The sequence below is a fragment of the Gobius niger genome (assembly GCF_951799975.1).
Source record: "Gobius niger genome assembly, chromosome: 14".
NCBI lineage: Eukaryota > Metazoa > Chordata > Actinopteri > Gobiiformes > Gobiidae > Gobius > Gobius niger.
The window spans coordinates 17,753,049-17,773,683 of NC_136865.1; the positions used below are offsets into that span (position 1 = coordinate 17,753,049).

Genomic DNA, 20,635 nt, shown 5'->3' on the forward strand with positions numbered 1-20,635 from the left:
CACACACACACACAGACACATCCTTATTTTAAGCACACAGGGAGCCAGAGTGGAGCCAGAACAAGAAATTAATTTGCCCCTATGCAATTTGATTGACTACAAAAACAACGAGGGACCTTGTGTTTTCACTGGCATAAGCTACATGCACAAGGTGTAGTCACAATTTAATACTTGTCATATCGCGTTTAATGCTGCTTAATGCATCTGTCACGCTGTTCTGCGTCAAATTGTTGTTGTTTTTGATCATATTTTATTCTAATCTACTTTATGCATGCCCTTTTAGTTTTAAAGTTTTTTTTTTATTGTTTGTTATTTATCTCAACCAAGTTTTATGTTATTTGTGTTTATTTTTCATGTTGCACGCGGCTGCACCAAAGAAGTACCTAGTTTGGGAACCTGTTCACCGACTATGGCAATAAAACCGATTCTGATTCTGAAATGTTTTGCATATATTGAACATTGACTTAAACGTGTTTGCTCAAGGGAACAATGGAAGTAGCTATGGCACTCTAGGCACGCTGCCACACGCAGCACGCTATTTCCCCGCCCCAAAGTTGTCCGCGCTCTGACTAAATAATGCATTTCTGTCCCTGCAGCCGGCATCATCCTATGTTCTCCCATCAGCCAGAGTTACACCCGCAACAAGTCGTTTCGTTTCAACTGTATTCTCCACCTGCAGCCTCGGCACAGTTTGGAGGAGGAATTTGCGCCATGCGCCATTACGCACAAGAGGACTAGAGGAATTTGACTTGGAGTGGCCGTGGCTGGTCATTTGTGGACAGAGTCTATGAGCGACGTCACCAGGGCGTCAGCAGTATCAACACAAACTTGAAGTTGGACACGCAGTCCTCTCTGTGTACCGGACAGGATGGGGTGTTCCACGAGTTCACAAACTTCAGCTGTAGACCCGGCTCGTCCAGGCAGCAAACGGGAGGAAAGTAATGGCGCAAGCACGACAGGTTTGTCCTAAAAAGCACTTTTATTGATTTGTTTTAATTTTACTGATAACATTTGTCAATAATAAAATGTAATAGGCCTATAATGACTTGTGCTTAAATGAATTTACTCAAAGTAAACTTGCTTTTTATTGGCATATGACATTTCTGACCTTCACCACCTTGTTGCTCATGTTATTTTATTTTTGCTGCAAGGTATTCTATGTAACCATTGTGTGCTTTTACTTAGTAATAACAACCATAATGGTAGGCAATTGTATAGTTTTATTTGGGAGTTTGATCTAAAAATAGACTTGGGTCTCCTGTGGAACAAGTGTCATTGCTCTGTCCGTCTAGAGTGTCCTCATCCATTTACCTCCACCCGAGCGCCGATAAGAAAACACAGAGTAAATGCAAATGCAGACCACAGGTGATATCTTTGGTGCCTGCAGGTTGGGTGTCCCTATGGGAAAGTTTATTGTCTTTGATTAACAGTGTTTTTGGCTCTGTCCCCTTGTGATAGGACAGTGTAGCACAGAACGAGGCTTTGATGACAGTCTATGGTTTCAATAGGAAATGGAGAAGCCACTTTGGACACTTCTTTGTTGTAGTGGGTCAGAGAGAAACTGGAAGAACACATTTTTAAGAGGACTTGGCGATTAATGCTTGAAAAGACACTAATGTGCCATGCGTGTGCAAGGCCATTACAGCCAGGGAATTTGAATATATCAAACTCTCTCGTCAATTTGTCTTCATCAGTGTGCAATAGTCACAGTATTGGTTTGGTATACTACAGATGCCCTTACTCACAAATGTTATTATTTCTCCACATGCTTGAGATAACTTGTTGCTCGATGTGTTATGACAATTGTGTTAAATTCTGGTCTTTTCAGAATTTGTCATCTTAAAACACAACTCATAAAAACTTTTTATGCAAAAAAAAAGGAAACATGTGAGCGTATTTGACCGTGTAGTGACCCGGCGGCTGTGCGTCGACGTTCCATCCCTTTTGTACTGGAATTATGAGAAAAATATCCTTTGTCTCCACAGAGTTTGAATTGCAAAACTTGAAAGCACTATTCAAAACAATAAAAAAAAAGCCCTTTTAACACACCTACCAGATTAAGCTGACCACGTAATCATTGTTGGAAAAGGGGGAATTAGCATCTGTCCTTACCCGGAAGTGAAAAGGTTTGTGTCTGTATTGTCTGCTATATTTTCATAAAAGTGAACAGTGGAAAGTGATCTACAATCCATATTATGCTGTTTTTCCTCAAACATGAGTCAGAGAACTTTTACTTATCAGTTCATATTTTGATTAAGAATGACTTCTCCAGGATGTGATGTTATGCTTGCTAAGCCTCCTTCCCAGTCTTTGACTTGGAGGTCAGATGGAAATCAGGCATGTTTTCTTTAAGTTTGCATATGTTTGAAAGAGCTTATTTACCTGGTACATCCATTGCAAACAAGCAAACAAAATATGCAGTGAAGCAAGAGAGTCTCAGGAGTTCCTTACAGGCTTCATAAGTCAAATAATATAAATGGGACTCGAAGACATGGGCTGAATACAGGCAGTTTTTAATCATGTATGGCAGCCATTCCCAAAGTCCAGGACATCAAGGCCCCCCAATAATAATAACTTACTCTAGTCAAAGAAATGTTCTTATTATTTTACAACTAAAATTACATTATAAGCAACATCTCGCAACTGGTTTAGAGTATTACATTTTACCAAATAAACAAGATTTTAAAAGCCCCTCCCCCAGGATCCCACTTTGGGACTGAAAAAAAAGTGTCAAACAACACCGCTGTCACAGAAACTTATAATAATTAACTGTATTTAGTTGTTTTTGTAGTTCTGGCTATCACACTCATTTGTAAATTATGTTTGATTTCTGATTTGGGAGAGCACATTCCAGCTTTTTATCCAAGGAAAGTTCCAGGAAACAGTTTTAAAGGGTTTTACAGTAGATCCATCACACCAGCCCAAAAGTGTTCCTGTAATTACTGATTTACAAATGAAGCACTGCCAGGCCCCACAGGCAAGGGAAATATGCCCATGTATAAACTGCTAATCGCAGCAATATAGACACATTTGTTGATTGTGGTGAGAGAGTACAATGGAAAATGGAAAACCTAGAGCCTTTATTCTTCAAAATCTTCAAGGTTTTGAACAATGAAACTGTAAAAGTTTATTACCTATCACCATATACATAATACTGCATTAAGTTGTCCCATGCATCAAAACAACTGTCTGTTTTGCGATTGCGATGGAAGTGATAGCGAGAGCATAACAACTACACTGTGTGCCTGAAAAGTCTCTTACACTTTCATTGATGTAATTCATTTTGAGTTAGTGCGTTTCACACACTTCTCAATAAATAAATGATCTGTAATGCTATAGGATGAAGCATGTGTAGCATAGAGAAAGTTTCTCTGACACCTGAAGCAACTTCACCACTGGTAACCCAAGTGAAATATAACACTTGGCCATTGACTTTGAGTCATACTGCCCCACACTAAGTTATACAGGGACAGAGCTAAGTGACGAAACCACAACACAGACTGTGTAAACACATCAAACTAAAACAGAAGTTCTCTCATGCTGAAACTTACTTACTGTATGGAGTTTAGTTTACACATTGCTGTAGTTGTAGCATAATTTGGTGCGTTTGCAGCTGTCAAATAGAAATGTAGAACGTTTTTGCAACAGACTTTAGGGATTTTTATTATTGGATTATACTAAAAAACAAAAAGGCTATATTTTTTCACACTGTAAACTAATGGATCTCACAATGATGAGATGTTTATCGTGTACAAGGGGCCAGAAGGACAAACTCCTTTCACAGTAAACTAATAGTGTGTCATCATTTCCAGGGGCAGCGAATGAGAACGGGAATGTGGCTGAGGACAGTGTGACCCTCCCAGACCAGACGCCCGCTGTGGCTGAAGAGGTTAAAGCAGATGAGGCTGTCCCTGCTGCTGCCACTCCCCCGGAGGCATCCCCATCTACCCCGGCCCCAGAGGAGCCCCAGCCGGCAGCAGCCAGTCCTACCCCTGAGGCCGAGGCAGCCCCTGCAGCCAGCCCTCCCACAGAGGCTCCAGCAGAGGGCGGCGCAGCAGCTGAGGCCACCACGCCCTCAGAACCAGCTCCTGAACCAGGTAAGCCTTAGATCTTAAAAGCAGTTTGTATAACCAAGCTCTGTATGGTGCACATTAAAACATATCTTAAATTAAAAAGCCTATAAAATAAAATAGGTCAATCTTTTTTTCTGAGGGCAGCATCTATATATAAAGAGATGAACTCAATCAGAGACTCAATAAACGTTATTTTTTTACTTTGATAAACAGTAGTGCTGTCTTGAGGTAGGAATTAGAAGACAGACAAGCGTGGTCTCCTTCATTTATGATTTTGTTCAAGAAACACCAGTCTGTCAACAGCATCCGGCTTCAGAGATGCTCTGTGGGAGGTCACAATATTGCCACTGCCCTGAAACAAGTGTTACGGTGCAAATTTGAACTATATCGATATATATGCGATATGGTCTAATTCAATATCTCAGTTAAAAATATATAGATATGTCTTAAATATCGCCCAGCCCTAGGTCAAATGCAGATAATGGACAGTGATCAATGGGAAATCAGTTAAGCATAATATTTTAGCAACACCTGACCCATATAAATATCACTTCACAACTGCTGCAAATATACATCCCATTACTCCAGTTCTCCATATAGTCCCAGGATCACACAGTGGAGATCCACCTGTGACCTGTTGTTCATTTGTGCGTTTAGTATGTACACTGTGTCCCATCAGTCATCCCCTGGCTCACGGTCCCGTTGGTAAAGAGGTAACCTGGCCGTATCCAACAACACCACTCCTGAGGCTGTGGCTATTAATGAACACACAGGGGTCACCGAGGGAAGCTGTTTATATGTAACACATCCAGTCAGTAGGTCAACATTTATAGCATGGGGATTTTTTTTATTAAACATAAGCCACGGAAAAACACTTCCTACATTACTCTTTGAGATTGTGATAAAGTCCTCAATGTGACTCGACAATCTTATGTGTGATGAAGAGAATCTTAGAGAAACTGGATGGAGACACCTGGCTTTAAGTATATTACTTTGAGATCCACTGAACTATATAATATCAACACTAAGTAAGACTTGAGGGAAATTCCTGGTTCAGAAAAGCTGTGTAACATGGTTGTGTGACAGCAGTGATCACTTTTACTGCGGCTTATTCATTTATTGACTCAGGATGCAAATATGTTTCGAAGCCGCCAGCCGGTCGAGGAAGGCACCATTTTCTTTTTGTGTCATGCAAAGTGCCAAGAGGACATGCAATGTTTTATTATCCTGTGGTTTATCGGCATGTCACTGTAAATGGATATTCAGCATTTGAATAGCCACAGATTAACCACATTTATCAGGCCAAAAGAGGAGTATGTGTTTTCTTTGTGATTCATGAGAGTTTAACATGAATTCCATCTGGATAAATGGGGAAAAGAGAAAGAGAGATTTTGTCCCGCATTCTTAAATACAAGCGCTCGAGCGTGATGGAGAATTACAGAGTTAGTTCGGCCTTCACATATGCCTCACAAATATTTACTGACCTTTATCATGTCGTACTGTCAAATTGGAACATTTGGCGCCGACCTTCTGTACGACCTGTGGTCTAGTCAACGTGTCACATGCCTGTGCAGAGTGCCTACGTGTAACAGAGGTATTTAACTCTTTTCATGTGGAAGTATCACCAGATTCTGAATGATCAATGCTCTGAATACTGTATTGAACGTTCAAATGTCTCCGGGCCTGTATTATGGTAATAAACGTCTTCCACTTAAGACATCCAGACTGTGCCATCTCCATTCACATTTCTTTCTCTCGGGACACGGACAGTGTTTAACTCAAAGTGGGAGTAATAGTTTGTAGTTTGTCCAGCCTCGAGCTTAATGAAATGCGATAAGCTGCGTGCGATGTTAATCTAAAGCAAACGCTCGTTGTAGTCTGTGCCTCCGCCGACCCCTTTTTTGACTTTGCGACACCCTCAGGCTCCTGCCGAAAGCACTGGCACTGTTGTGTGTGCGCATTACAAAGTTTACAGGAACCCAGCCTGGTTTAGACCCAGTTTAGTCCTGATTTGATCCTGATTTAGGCCTAATGATACTTGGAAGGTCAAATATTTTATGAGGTGGTACTTGGTGTGAAAGGTTTTCTCTGAAAATGAACTTTCAATACTGCTGTGTATTCAGTACTTGGGTGCTCACAGAGGCCCACTCTCAGTACTTTTTTGACTGGGCAGAAGAATTACAACAGCTTGTAGCTAAAAAAGGAGCCAGGTGCCAACTCCTGTGGCTCCCAAGATGATGATTTTTTTTTTTTTAACTTTTACTTGAGTTAGAAACCCCCTACTTATATTAAGGACAATGCTTCTATTTGTATATAATTTTGGGAGGCTCAGGCTGCATCTAAACAGAAAAATTGCCTTGTGATCAAGCAAAACCTGCGTATCCCCGCTATAAACAGTCAACATTGTAAAATGTGTTGCCACCCCAGAAATGATCCCTGACCCTGCTTGCCACCCCGTGATTTTTTTTTCTAGATCCGCCCCTGAATAGCTGATATCATGTATTGAAGAAAGGCACTTTGGTAATGCCCCTAAGAATTCACAAATATATACATCATTACATAAAAACTGAAATGACATTATTTTCTTATTCAGATGAAAATGAAGCAATGAAGAAATGCAAATCTAAATCACACTTGTTTGTTGATAGAAAAAGCTGAAGCCACAGAACCTGCAGCAACAGAGCCCACAACAGAAGAGACAGCAGGTAATCAATCAAATTAACATTTCCCATGAAGGGTTTCAAATTTCCCTCACTAAAAATCACTTTATTTCTTTCCCTGCAGCTCCCGCCGAGTGATGCGCTGACTGCACAGATGAATGACTTCCTGTTGCGTGTGTGATATCGTGCGCTTGTGTCGAGTGGCTGGACGTGTGTGCGTCTGTGTAAAACATAATTCCTCGTTGCCAAGATGCAGATCCCTTGGATACTTCAGGGTTCGTCAGACTTCACTGTGCCTTCCTTCCTCTGGGTGGTGTTGTTACTGCTCATGTACAAAGAGCTACTGCACTTACGGAGACTTTACAATAGCAATTCAGGCTTTTGATAAGGTATTCCTTGTATTTATTGCATAGAGATAAACAGCAGAAGGTAGCTATTTAAACTTTGAAACTGCTTTCCTCCTTTACAACCCAAAGCCAAATCGTGTGTAATAAAATTCAGTACTTTGTGGGAACTGGCTTTGATTTGATACTCATGCCCTCAGTGAGTATTGTAATGAAAAGCTTGACTTCCTTCCTTATTTATATATTTAAGAAAAAAAAAAAGTAGTTATCTTAATGTATCACAATTTTTGAATGTGAAAACTGGATAATTTAAAATAATATTGAGAATGGAAAATGCTTCTGTGCCTCTTTCTTATCGTTAGCTTTATCAAAAGGTTAGAATTACATGTTTATATTGATTATAGGAATTCTAGTCCTATGGTTTGTCAGAAGATTATTTTAACATTAACATTAGGGCATCATTCTGGGAAAACAGGTGACTGCATTTTTTTTAATCCTTTGAGCGCCAAAGGGATAAAAAAAAAAAAAAACATTTTGTGACATCAATATAATATATTTAACCTCTTAACCCCCACCTGAACCAAGCACCCTTTTTCCAGTTTGGCTTTAACCAAATCTTAAAGCTTCTTGAAAAAAAAGTGTGAAAGTAGCGACAAAAATGAAAATGCAACAAAAGAGTAACGGAAACGTGACGGAAACTTAACAAAAAAGTGATGAAAATATGACAAGAATCTGTGATGAAAAAGCATTTAAAAACTCCACAAAAGAGCAACAGAAAAGCAACGGAAAATGTATGAAAAAGTGACAAAAATTTGATGAAAAAGTGACAAAAACACAAGAAAAGAGCAACTAAAAAGCAATGAAAAGACACGTCAAAAAAGGTTGCAACGACGCAAGGAAAAAGATCAGTTTAGATCAGTTCTGTAGGTCTTAGCTTTAAAATTAGGCTTTACATTGACCTGCCCTATAGCCTGTAAGGAAGAGGTTAAAAGGTTAAAAATAAACAGTACTACATCCAGTCCAGAGCATTACTTTGACCCTGAAGTGGGTTTTAAACAATAACGCCTCACTGAGAAAATATATATTTGTTGCATAGGATATTGAAGATGATGTTTGATTTAACTGCGATTAATTATGCACATATGCAGATTAAAAATGAAAGATTTCCTTTAACTGTGGTAAATTAACTATTTACCACACAAAAAAGTTTCAACACAGTCCAAGTTAGAAATATTGGCAAAAGGATTTATTTGTCAAGCATTTCACAACCCAAGCACTTACACTCAAAATTTCATCAAGATAACTCGTAGCAAAAGGTATGACAATATACAGTATGTAGTAAATTACGTAGTGCATTAATTACAGTTTAAACTCCACTATGGTGTAGGATAGAGCTCATTTTGCTTGAGCTAAAGCTTGTTTGTGATTTGGGCGGTTAGTCAGGAGTCAGAAATGGGGCCAAGAACCGCGATAGCCTCGATTTCCACCAAAGCGCCCTAAAAAGACACAGCATTATGAGCACCATAGTCAACATCATTTTGAGTCTGTCGATTTCGAAAGTGCTTTAAATTATTTTGAAAGTAGTGAACTATACTCAAGATTTTTTATTTAATAGCGTATTGTGTTCAAAATAAAGCAACAATAGTCTTACATTCAAACCTTTTCCTTTGAATACTATACTACGCACTGTAGACGACCATAGATGTCACAAGCAAAATAATATAGTATGAGATATAGCCTATGAACTTACTCTGGGGAGAGCGGCCACTTGGTACGCGGCACGGGCAGGGAAGTTGCTGCTGAAAACTGAAACGAGACATATTTATTTAATTTTGCATCGTACAAACTCCAATTCTTCATTTGTTTATTGCCAAAGCAACCGAGCGGGAGGCATAGATAAGGGAGAGAAAGATAACTACCAATGTCTATGTTTCAGACAGAATTAATTGTATCAAATGACTTGTTCTCAGGGTCAAAGAAAGTTCTCTCCCTGTGGTTTCTGGTTGAGTGGGTTGAGAGCGAGGGGGGGAAAAGTCCGATCCAGGTCTGCGCTGGGCTTGAGCAGTAACGCTAGCTCCAGGGACTTAGATTACCTGTGTTTGCTGTACAACGGTGTCCATTTACAGCTCACTGCTTCAGTTACACACCTGTCTGTTGTGGGCCAAGGGGAAATGCCCAAAACAGTGAAGCATGACCACCTTGATATGAGAGCTGATCATGCAAGGGGAATCTACACTCATTTGACAATGTGGGATATGTAGGTTTGTTTCTATAGCATCAAATATTTTTCAGCATGATTGTTATTAAAAGTATGAAAATTTTATTCTAATGAGGGAGCAGTATTCAGAAACACTGATGCTGTTTTGGCAAAAAATATTTAACACAGCGATGAAGTTACTTTTTTTTAACAGCAAAGGCAAATGTTTATGAATGAAGGTTAAGAGTGGCTTTGCGGACGCTAGTGACACTGCCCTCTTGTGATTATTTTGTGTATTACATGATGCTTGTAACTGGGGAAACTGATACAAATATGCACGGTAGAATAGACCACTAGCTGCCAAACAAAGATCATCTATCTACCTACTTACATTGGACTATACAGAGTTTCAAAATGTTAAAACCAAGTATTTTCCTCCCCCTACATGTTCAGGCCATGTCCTAATGTGTAGAATGAGCCCAGACCTGTTCACCACAACTGCCTCTAAAATCCTGCACTGTCACTCAAAAAGTTGTTACTTCGGGTCCGAAGTGCCGTCATGCACGGGCTTAATTATAGAGACTGCAGTTACGCGCAAGACCTGAGGTGGCAGTAAGGAGTATAAAATTAATAACACTGGGTTACAAAAAAACCCACACAATTTCTACATTCTTCTACATTTTTATTTTAACGGATTTCCGCAGAATCTGAAAATGATTCTGAATGATTTTTCAGTATCATGTCAAGTTTTTGTGAATTTTCCAATGTTTTCCATGAGGCATGCCATTTTTACTTCCTGTAGTACATTTAAAACCAACCCTAATGGATGTTACAACCAGCACCAGCAAAGCGTCCGGTTTCAACTATTTTTTTTCATATTTTTTGGCATTTCTAAGAAGTGAAATTACATGTCAAATAACAAAAGTGTCTGTAGAGCTTTCACCGACACACACTAGTTGTAAACCAAGCTGCTTTGTATACCCAACTATATGCACAAATGCAAATGATATTACAAGTAGCCAACCCCAGTCTCCTCCTAATTGTGGACAGACAGGCACCAGGACGGAAGACATTATGAAGACAATACCCTTCAAACTGACCTGATTGAACAAAACCAATGTTTGATTGATTATTGGATTCAGAAAAACAAACTTCAGCTCACAAAACTTAAGACACCAGATAATAAAAATAAGAATAGGTAAAAAGTATTTTGAGAAAAGCTTTTATAAATAGATTGATTACTTACATGACTTGTATACTTCATTGACGTTATTGAAATCATTAATATCAGCGAGCAGCACAGTCGTCTTCACCACTAAAGTAGCAACATTGACGGTTTAATTTATTATTTATGACACAATCAGACGTCTGTTTCGTCACATCAATGTCTGTATTGCTTACCGTTGGTGTAGCCGCAGCCTGCAGCTTTGAGAATTTCCCCCATGTTGACGAGGGCCTAGAAAAGCAGATGGTAAATTTGAATGGTGCAAAAATGATGCAACTGAAGAGGGTCAGATTTTAGGATCTTTATGTTGGAGATGTGCTGACCTGTTTAGCCTGAGCCTGCACTCCGCCCTCCACCACCTGACCAGAGGCAACGTCCATCCCGATCTGCCCAGAGATGTACATGGTCCTGTCCACAACAACCGCCTGGCTGTGGAAGACAGAGGTGACAACAGATTAGTATTTACAATGGGGGCCTTTGCTACGGCGTTTGCTCTGGCATTGTTCAGATAAGCTTCTGAAATGTCACACTCCTGTATTTACTTCTAACCAGTGACATTTTTTGCCTAGATCATGTATTGATGATGGGAGAGTCGCACCACTGCGCAAGGCCTTCTCCAGCACATCCAAAAGATGGAAAGGACTTGCCTCTGTGGTGTGAAAATGGTGTCCGATGCTTCCTGAATGAATCACGGCTTAACCCCCACCTGAACTGAGCAGATTTTCTCCAGTTTGGCTTTACCCAAATCTCAAAGCGTCTCAAAAAAAAAAAAAAAAAAAAAAGGAGACGGAAACAAGGATGAAATGCAACAAAAGAGCGACAATACGATAACAAAAAAGTGATCAAAAAATGACAGAAAAGCCACAAAAGAGCAACAAAAATGCCCCCCAAAAAAGTGACAAAAAGAGATGAAAATGTGCCAAAAACCGACCTAAAAAGTGATGGAAAAAAGTTTTTAAAACGTGGCGACAACGTGTCAACAACGTGAGGAAAAAGATCAATTTAGATGAGCTTTGTTGGCCTTAGCTTTCAAATGAGGTGTTACACTGGCTTATAGGTTGTGAACGTTTTGGGTTTTGGGTAAAGCTGAACTGGAGAAAATGCACTTGGTTAAGGTGGGGGTTAAGAGGTAAAAACCCAATGAATCCTGGCATTGTCATCTTGGCATCATGCCGTGCCATCAGGGAAGAAAAACAATCCATTGTTATAAGAACATGGTCAATCTTTAGCCACATTAAGCTTGTGCATTAAGAGTCGCCTCCCTCTAGTAAAGCCAATGGGTCCAAACAGGAACGAGCTTTGGATGACTAACTTTTCCATTTGTCAAGTGTCAGATGTCTAAACTCTGGTGTGTAGATGACAGCAGAAACTATATTCTGAATCAAACCTTTCCTGTGACATTTGCAGCTCAGTAAATGGTAAAGTTAATGATTTCTTTGCAAACTTTGCCCCGCGCTCTTTCGCACTTACCTGTATATTCCCTGCCTGATGGGCGCTTTAGGTGTGTAGGGGAATTGTCTGCGGATAGATGCCATGATTTCGCACTGATTTCACCACAAAATCTGCACTCTCCCCGAAGATGTCCCAAGAGACAGTGACAAACTTTGACATTGGCACCGTTTATGAGGTCAAAAAATAAAGTTCAATGTGCGCTAAAACACGCCTTCTTTACCATACTGGGCGGCCTATGCACACACTTGGATCATGAGGCCATTCATTGAGAACCTTCATTCATGCATCCATGAATCTGCGACTTTTCTGCATGAAAAAATAAAAACATACCTGTATGGTCCGATCGCAGCCGGAGCTGAAGCGGTGTAAACAATTTTTCTGTTGATTGCAGACATGTTTCGAAGTTTATTTCGCACTTCTTCAAACGCTAAGGGTGTTGCTTGACAAGCAGCTGGAAAGTGACCGATGTTGTCGTAAAGTGACCGTAATACCTGTCAAAAGTGCGCAAGCTTTGAAATGTGTGCGCACGTAAAAAGGTGCTTTAGGGCAGGGGTTTCCAAACTTTTTTGGCTGGGACCCCAAAAATCGACACGTAAACATCTCAGGACCTCCATTGTACAAAGGTATTGCCTCTTATGCTACTCTAGGCAAGAAAAACATCAAGTTTATATGTATTTTAACTGTTTATTTTGAATAATTAAATGGATTTCATTAATTATAGACTGTTTTACAGTCAAAAATATACTAGGAACAGTAGCATGTTTCTTTTTGTTTCATCTTGAAATCATCTGAGGACTCCACCCAAGGCCTTGCGACTCCCACTTTGGGAGCCACTGCTTTAGGGCACACAAAGCTCTTACTGCTTCTAAAGTACATCCATCCATTTTCTTCCGCTTTATCTGGAGCCGGGTCGATGCCCAGACTTCCCGATCCACACACACCTCCTCCAGCTGTTCTGGGGAGACCCCGAGGCGACACCAGGCCAGCTCGGAGACATAGTCCTACCAGCGTGCCATGCATGACAGATGCCCTAGCCACCTCAGCTGGCTCCTTTCCACGTGAACGAGCAGCGACTCTACTCCGAGCTCCTCCCGGGTAACTGAGCCCCTCACCTGATCTCGAAGGGTGCACCCAGCCACCCTGCGAAGGAAACTCATTTCAGCCGCTTGTATTCGCGATTTGCTTCTAAAGTACAAAAGCCTATTGTAAAAATCCACAATATAAAAAAATCCAGACTACAAAAAAAATAGATTGTGGGTCGATAATAAAGTAGGTTCCTGTCATGATCAGAGCGTGACATACATGCAGGCCTATTAATTTACATTTCATAATTAAACATTGTGATTTTATAGAAGAAGAAGAAGATCTTTATTTATATAGCGCCTTTCACAGACATATAGTCACAAAGCGCTTTACAGGAGACAGTTGTACATTCACTCCACACTCGGTGGTGGAAAGCTACGTTTGTAGCTTCAGTTTCCCCTGGGGGAGACTGTCAGAGGCGCTTTCGCGACTGCACACGTCTGCGCCAACAGACCCTCTGACCACCACCATACATTCACTCACACACATCATTCATCCTGGCCTATTGTGCATGTTTTTAGTGGTAGGGGAAACCGGAGTGCCCGGAGGAAACCTACGCAGACACGGGGAGAACATGCAAACTCCACACAGAAAGGCCCTGTCCCTGGTGGGAATCGAACCCGGACCTTCTAGCTGTGAAGCGAGAGCACTAACCGCTGCGCTACCGTGCCGCCATATAATAACCATTTAGTCTCATTGTAACCTATAAGGACCTTTATTAATGTTGCAAAACCGTATTACAAACAAAGATAATAAATTAAGTGGTTCAAACATAAATGTGTCCACTCTACATTCTCAGTACATTTCTGAAATATTGTTAAAAGTCAAAATCATTAAGTAATATTAAAGAGTGATTTTACATAATATGGCAGAATTTACTGTACAATGTCACGAGTTGTGGAAGCTTTTAACAGTCCAGCTTCAGTGTAACAGTACTTTTACCAGCAAAGTTAAAACAATTCATTCCACGCTTGAGCAAATTTGAACATGCATAGACTAAAATATAAATCAAGCTCTGTAAATTTGGGCAAGAATATAAACAGTCAATAAAGTTTGAAACAGTATTACAAAAAAAAAACAATAAATAAATTAAAGTGAGTGCTTGTGTGCAAGTTGCTATTGCACAGCTTTTTTTTTTTCCATATGCATGATTTGTCAAAATGTAAGCCAATCAGGTTTGCTTTCAATGCTAACATTCACATTGTTTTAACAGCAACTCGTTTGAATAGTCATAGCTCATCAAAAGATTCATTATGATTAAAGTTTCAATCTAATTCATTGGACATGGCAGTTTGTTCCTTCATAAATGTCTTATACTTGTCACAGCCTCCGTCCTTCATCTAAGCTCAGGGTAAATGCTGATCAAACCCATTGTAATCCAGTTTATGTATCATTGTGTCCAAAGTGAAAGGAACGCTGCACTACATAGGAATGATTTAATGCTTTGTCTTGTTGGAATGGAGATAATTCAATTAAATTTAACATGGGATCAGCTGTAGTTTGTTGTTGGAGAAATGGGGATTTTTTATGAGGCACTGTATTTTGGAAAAGTAAAGTGGTGGTTAGACAAAAACATCAAACCTGTGATAACTACAAAGTTAAGAATAAGCTGGTCCACAAACAATCTGAAAACATGCATTTTCCGTCCTTTATCACCGAGTCCCATTATTACGATCCGCTTACTTACAGCTTTCTACAGTCTATCACAAACACAAGTTTAAATTGCTTCAACCTTTTCTTACATTGCTTCTTTGAAACTTGTGTTTCTAATGATTAAGGCATTCTCAACATAATCAACATGATTGTCTTTGGTCATGGGCAAACAGCCACAGCTTTTGTTACAGGTATTTCCACACTACGCTCTAGATCCTATTTACAGAACACTCAACAGTCTGAGGAAGGGCCACAGGCCATGGTCCAGTTGTTTTTTTGCTGTGATAGCGCTGGATGAAATGCTGGCCTGGAAGTGCTGGTAGGAGTCCTTCATGTGCTGACGACAGTCCCCATATTAAACATGAAACAGGAGCGAGTGGTTTTCTGCTTTAGCTACAGTCCTGAGAATTATAATATGAAGGTATAAAAGGCCAAAGTAAGAGACATATGGGTAAAAGACTTAACTATTTCTTTATCTGCAGGGAGTGGCCAAGTGGTAAAACAGCAGTGGTCTTCAGCACTAACAGTAAAAGTAAATTAATTTGTGGTATTGACCCTAGAAAACGATGTAGCCTTCAGAAGTTTTGCTGTCTCCGTTTCTTGGCATCCATGGCGTCCAGAATGGGTTGTCTTTTAGCGGTGTAGCGCTGCCTCAGCTCCTCGATCTCTCTCTCCATCATCGGATCCAAGGCACCAAGACGCATCTGCAGCTCATCAAACTCCAGGTTCTTCAACTGCAAAGAAGGAAAACCAGACAGACACATTGTCACACTTTTATAGTGGTGAATTTTCCAACACTCACACTCGTCATACACAGGGAACAGATTACTCACAAAGTCAAAGTCTCCATCTTGCGGAACTTTCCAGTTGTCGGGGAAGACGCTTTTGGACTGGATGTGGTAACCGGGCTGTTCTTGAGGCTGGTTGTGGTTGTAATTTTCCTGCTGCTGTGACGCCTTGTTAGAGTCCTGTTTGTCAAAGTAATCCATGAAGGACGGACGGATAGGCTGCTGAGGCGTGGCATGTCCTAGAAAAGAATACAGTACCAACATTTAATTAAACGTAAACACTATATTTATTTACGATTTTACTGGTAATTTATGTACTGAAATTCCAGCCGTAGTGACTCAACTTTTATTCAGTTATCTTTTTATCTCAAATTATTCTCAATAACGATCACTTTTTCTTCCACTGATCAACAAAAGAATGCAAATTAATATCAAATATTAAAATTTGATTGTGATAGAATACATTTGTTTTGCCACCACAGGCCTATATTGTACATGCAGCATTTATGAAAGAAATCTAAATACAGCACATTTGAATCAAATGCTAACACTGAAGTTAAGAGTCTAAATCATTGCTATATGTTTCATTGGCCGCATGACTTGCTAACTCATGTAAACAATCGGGATATGCAGGAGGTATTGTGAGAGCTAAAAATGCATTAGGGCTGCAATCAAACGAATGCTCAACTATCTACAACTTTCACTGTTAGAAAATTGGATGATCCAGGTAGTGCAGCTTTGTGTCCTTACTTCGCATAGATCCTTGGTCTTCCTCCTCCTCTTCGTCGTCACTGTTGATGACCATCGTTCCCAGGTCGGACTCCAACATGGTGCTGCCATGTTCGATCATGGTCTGAGCCCCATCGCTCATGGTGCTGGTGGCTCTCATTGTTCCCGGTCCCTCTGTTCCAGACTTCACCATCGTGTGAGAGTCCACCTCGGTCTCCTCTTCCTGAAATACAGGGACAGAAGAAGAAAACAATTATCAGTTGTACATGTGGCACTGTGGTAAATTCTATGCTGAATACTGACAGAGTTGTCATCTTCCTCCTCCAGTTCTCGCTGCTGCTCTTGTTGCCTCTTGGCTTTCATCTCCATAGCTTCAGTGATCAAGTCTCTTAAGATGCTGACGGGTTTAGCCTGACTGATGAATGGATGCTGCCAATTCCATAAAGAGATCATCATGAGTGGTTGGATCAAAACGTTGCAAACAGAGCACGCCGACATAAAATCTACACATATAATTCAAAGGGATTTTCTACAAACCTGTAGGAGCTGTGTGGCTGTTGCTCTCTGCTCTGGATTCTTGACCAGACATTTCTTGACAAAGTCTGTAAACTCATCTGTCCAAAGTTCTGGTTTTCTAAATGTCGGAGGTGGGTTAGTGGGAATCATAAATATAGCCTAAAAAGACACAGAAACACGTTACAACATCATTTTGATGTTATATTATAAAAGTGTAAATCTATTTAGCCCTTACCCTCATTGGATGAATGTCAGCATATGGTGGCTTTCCTTCGGCCATTTCTATAGATGTGATTCCCAGGGACCAGATATCTGCCACACAGTTGTAGCCGATTTCTTGAATAACTTCAGGCGCCATCCAGAAAGGCGTACCAATAACTGTGTTTCTCTTTGCCATTGTATCCTTGAAAACAATAGAAAGAGTGTATTAATAACGTTTTTACAAACCAACATATAGTATAAACATTAATGATTTATATTTATTTCATATAATTACCGTTAGCTGCCCAGCCACTCCAAAGTCTGCCAGCTTAGCGTGTCCCTCTGTGTTGAGAAGGATGTTTCCAGCCTTGATATCACGATGGATCTTTCTCATAAAGTGAAGATACTCAAGACCCTTCAGTGTTGACTTGAGGATTGTGGCAATCTCATCCTCGGTCAGCTGAAGTAGAAAATGTAAACCATATATAAGAGTTAGGAAATGTGTAGAGAATTGACCGGGAAGAGCGGAAAAATCACCGTCTTGCTGCGCAGTCTGATGATGTCGGAGACGGAGCCGGCGCCACAGTACTCCATCACAATCCATAGATCTGTGTTCTTGAAGTAGCTTCCATAATATTTGACCACATATGGACTACGAGGAAATGACAGTCAGTCATTATAGACACAGAAAACAGAGCGATGTAAAAACAGACTAAGTTTGTACCTGTCACATTGCTGCATGATTGAGATCTCCTTGATGATCTCCTGTAGGTCGGACTCCACTGGGACCTGCTTGATAGCCACCACTTGGCCCGACTCTTTGTGTATCGCCTTATACACGCTGCCATAGGAGCTAAATACAGGAGTAAACAAATAGACATAATACACCAGTGAAAACACAAGTAAATGCTATTTCCATTAAAGAAAAAAAAATCATAAGTTTAGTTATTGTGAAATGCTTAGGATTCACTGAAGACTCACCCTTCACCCAGCTTCTCTAAAACATCAAACACTTCCTCTGGTTGTTTGGTCAAGCTGTCCTCACTCAGCTTTTTCAGTTTACTGTCAAACAAATGTGAAACTGATGATAATCCAATAAAAGTTACACAAAATACAAAGTAACGTACAGTAGGTTGTCAATCTACAGATCTAGTAACGGTATGATGTGTTATACTTATACATAAAGATAACAAAAAAAGTGCTATAAACAAATACACGCACTCACAAACGTGTGTGAGAGGCAAAGTTGCATTTACCTGCGAAAACTGCTAGCTTTTAATCGCAGTTAGCGAAGAAGCAAGAAGCGGCTACATTAGCTTAGCTCACCAAGTTGAAGATTTGGAAAAAACTGGGGAAAAGTCACGATGAAACGATACTCACCTCTTAGGAGCAGCCGACTCCATCATTTACAGTGTGTATGAAATGTAATGCAACAAAATAAAAATATTCCGTTGCTTTTTGGGTCAATGATCACGACATGTACATTGTCGATACAGTCGTTGTTGTGTTGTCAAAAACTAGTGAGGCTCAGGCCAGCTGAGCTATGCGCTACAGACGCAGCTTCTACAGCGCCTCTACTGTCCCGGAGACTTGGAGAAAAACTACATGTACCATTACTATTTTTACTCAAATATGGCAATACATGGCCTAACCAAGTGCACACATAATACTTGGTATGCTTAAGGTGTCTGCTGCAATGGTTACAGTCTTGGTTACCTTCATACAAAGGGTCATTTCTATCCAATCATGAACGGTTTTATTGTGATGTGTCCATGTGTTCTGCGCATGCGCGAAGCTTGGACGTCCATGAGATGCTAAAGAAGTAAACAGCTAACGAGAAACACATCTTAAACAATAGAAAGTACGTGAACATGTGTGGTTTGGTGTTTGCTGCTTGCTTGGCTTTTGTTCGTGATATTGTTTTTAAAGTCGATACATATGAAAATTGCCTTCTTTTATGTTGGGGTGTCGTTTTACCGGTACCATGCTGCTGCTGTGCTAGCTTAGAAGCTCTCATAACGCTATGTGATTTTGTTTTCTCTCATCCCAACAGAGGTATAATGGACACGCCGAAAGATGTTCAGCCTCCAAAGCAGCAGCCTATGATATACATTTGCGGTGGTACGTTATGTGCATGTTTTCACGATTTTTTTTTGCAAGCATGCATTACTAAAAACAATAGATGTGACTTTCTGCTCTGCACATGTGGTAGCCTACCCTGTTTCTGATTATTGAAGCTTGCTATAATACAGTTCAGTTGTTGTTTAGTAAACAAAAGGGCTGGGACGATCCACTTTTGTCACGATCCGATACGTATCACGATACTTATGGGCTGATCCATATGTATTGCAATCCAGGAAGTAATTATAATAAGTAATATGTTTAACTTAAAACATTTTAAAAGTCATGTGTCCAAAGTTCCCCTCCTGGAACCGCCACCTTAATGTGGTGGAGGGGGTTTGAGCACCCGAATGATCCTGGAGCTCTGTTGTCAGGGGCTTCATGCCCCTGGTAGGGTCTCCCATGGCAAACAGGTCCTAGGTGACGGGTCAGACAGAGAGCGGTTCAGAGGCCCCTTATGAGAGATCAACAGGACTGAAAACCATGAGGCCGTCCTTCTGTGGACGCACCACCTCCAGGAGGACCCATAGGGGCTGGTGCAATGTGATTTGGGCAGCTCCAACGGCTGCCCCCACGACCCGGCAACGGAATAGTGGGAGAAAATGGATGGATGGGTGTCCAAAGTTTATAAACAAAAAGCCATTTGACATGTATTGAAGTGTTAAGATTGAAAACAACAAAAAGTATTGGGATCCAAGTCCGATCCAATATTTTGTCCGAGCCCGAGTAAACAATGTAAATGAATGTTTCCTAATTGTTTTTAATTTCTGTGCTATGTTCTGCAGAATGCCACACTGAGAATGAAATTAAGGCTCGGGACCCTATTCGATGCAGAGAATGTGGTTACAGAATCATGTACAAGAAGAGAACAAAAAGATGTATCCTTTCAATGAACAGTGTTATTTTTATTTCCATACAACATCATACATTTACTAACACTGTATTTCCTGACCTATAACTCCAGTGGTTGTCTTCGATGCCCGGTGAAAAAGATGGGAGCCATTCTTATCCTTATCTAATGAGATGTTTGCTATTTTTTTTAGTGTGTGAATGTGTAAATAAACTGAAACAAAAAACATCCATATGTTATCTGGGCCTGGCCCAGGCATCATAGTGGGTTTGTCAAAATATCTGTTTCGTTGAAATTATTTTTTTTTTTTTTACAAGCATTGATTAACAATGTAAACATGTTGAAAAGTCAAGTAGATTTGATAGTCTAAAATATATGCAGTAAACACGCAAAAAGTTGTCTTTTCTTTTGGGTTGTCGTGTTACATGACCATACATGACCATTCTACACAGCGTTTTTCACATAATACATTAGGGCAGAATGGATATGGAAAAGAATCAACTTGAAAAAATTTTAATGGGCACAAATATCTAAAAGGATCAGGCCACTGTTTTTACATACTGAGATATGTTCTTACCTGAGCTTAGACAAGTTGATGCGTACCTGTCTGGTCTTGCTCGATTCCAACTTTGCCCCCGTTTGGAGCTGTAGGAATTGGGAGAGGCCAAATGCTAATCTAATCTAATCTTTAGTCGTTTTGCGTGAATGGGGGTACTCACCGAGACCAGACAGGTACGTATCAA

The 20,635-nt window shown here is 40.3% G+C and overlaps 4 protein-coding genes across 4 annotated transcripts; 2 read left to right on the plus strand and 2 right to left on the minus strand.

Moving 5' to 3' along the window:
- Positions 1 to 729: 729 nt before the first annotated feature.
- On the plus strand, positions 730 to 7,144 carry LOC306973787 (uncharacterized protein). The gene is made up of 4 exons (XM_079570782.1): positions 730 to 959; positions 3,813 to 4,097; positions 6,722 to 6,778; positions 6,858 to 7,144. The coding sequence occupies exons 1-4, from the start codon at positions 869 to 871 to the stop codon at positions 6,869 to 6,871; spliced, it is 447 nt and encodes a 148-aa protein (XP_079426908.1). The 5' UTR covers positions 730 to 868; the 3' UTR covers positions 6,872 to 7,144.
- A 1,216-nt stretch (positions 7,145 to 8,360) lies between these two features.
- On the minus strand, positions 8,361 to 12,416 carry rida (reactive intermediate imine deaminase A). Its single transcript, XM_079570796.1, has 6 exons — positions 12,282 to 12,416; positions 10,823 to 10,928; positions 10,676 to 10,730; positions 10,521 to 10,589; positions 8,828 to 8,883; positions 8,361 to 8,573 (listed from the first exon to the last, which is right to left on the minus strand). The coding sequence occupies exons 1-6, from the start codon at positions 12,344 to 12,346 to the stop codon at positions 8,517 to 8,519; spliced, it is 408 nt and encodes a 135-aa protein (XP_079426922.1). The 5' UTR covers positions 12,347 to 12,416; the 3' UTR covers positions 8,361 to 8,516.
- Positions 12,417 to 14,180: 1,764 nt separating this feature from the next.
- On the minus strand, positions 14,181 to 18,616 carry stk3 (serine/threonine kinase 3). The gene is made up of 11 exons (XM_079570524.1): positions 18,302 to 18,616; positions 17,903 to 17,983; positions 17,646 to 17,774; positions 17,459 to 17,573; positions 17,217 to 17,381; positions 16,956 to 17,123; positions 16,742 to 16,879; positions 16,508 to 16,633; positions 16,226 to 16,427; positions 15,521 to 15,714; positions 14,181 to 15,421 (listed from the first exon to the last, which is right to left on the minus strand). The coding sequence occupies exons 1-11, from the start codon at positions 18,325 to 18,327 to the stop codon at positions 15,263 to 15,265; spliced, it is 1,503 nt and encodes a 500-aa protein (XP_079426650.1). The 5' UTR covers positions 18,328 to 18,616; the 3' UTR covers positions 14,181 to 15,262.
- A 79-nt stretch (positions 18,617 to 18,695) lies between these two features.
- polr2k (RNA polymerase II, I and III subunit K) lies at positions 18,696 to 20,249 on the plus strand. Its single transcript, XM_079570525.1, has 4 exons — positions 18,696 to 18,782; positions 18,975 to 19,042; positions 19,828 to 19,920; positions 20,007 to 20,249. The coding sequence occupies exons 2-4, from the start codon at positions 18,982 to 18,984 to the stop codon at positions 20,027 to 20,029; spliced, it is 177 nt and encodes a 58-aa protein (XP_079426651.1). The 5' UTR covers positions 18,696 to 18,782; positions 18,975 to 18,981; the 3' UTR covers positions 20,030 to 20,249.
- Positions 20,250 to 20,635: the final 386 nt, after the last annotated feature.

Bases quoted from the DNA above. Each gene is read 5' to 3' on its own strand.
- LOC306973787 (XM_079570782.1), top strand. From the start codon at position 869: ATGGGGTGTTCCACGAGTTCACAAACTTCAGCTGTAGACCCGGCTCGT. The intron at 960-3,812 runs GTTTGTCCTAAA...CATCATTTCCAG, and splicing joins TAATGGCGCAAGCACGACAG to GGGCAGCGAATGAGAACGGG. The intron at 4,098-6,721 runs GTAAGCCTTAGA...GTTTGTTGATAG, and splicing joins AGAACCAGCTCCTGAACCAG to AAAAAGCTGAAGCCACAGAA.
- rida (XM_079570796.1), bottom strand. From the start codon at position 12,346: ATGTCTGCAATCAACAGAAAAATTGTTTACACCGCTTCAGCTCCGGCT. The intron at 8,884-10,520 runs GTAAGTAATCAA...GTCTCGTTTCAG, and splicing joins CAATGAAGTATACAAGTCAT to TTTTCAGCAGCAACTTCCCT. The intron at 8,574-8,827 runs GTAAGTTCATAG...GTGTCTTTTTAG, and splicing joins AAGTGGCCGCTCTCCCCAGA to GGCGCTTTGGTGGAAATCGA.
- stk3 (XM_079570524.1), bottom strand. From the start codon at position 18,327: ATGATGGAGTCGGCTGCTCCTAAGAG. The intron at 17,984-18,301 runs GTGAGTATCGTT...TTTGTTTGACAG, and splicing joins GAGTCGGCTGCTCCTAAGAG to TAAACTGAAAAAGCTGAGTG. The intron at 16,634-16,741 runs GTTTGTAGAAAA...TGGAATTGGCAG, and splicing joins CAGCCACACAGCTCCTACAG to CATCCATTCATCAGTCAGGC.
- polr2k (XM_079570525.1), top strand. From the start codon at position 18,982: ATGGACACGCCGAAAGATGTTCAGCCTCCAAAGCAGCAGCCTATGATA. The intron at 19,043-19,827 runs GTACGTTATGTG...TATGTTCTGCAG, and splicing joins TATGATATACATTTGCGGTG to AATGCCACACTGAGAATGAA. The intron at 19,921-20,006 runs GTATCCTTTCAA...CTATAACTCCAG, and splicing joins CAAGAAGAGAACAAAAAGAT to TGGTTGTCTTCGATGCCCGG.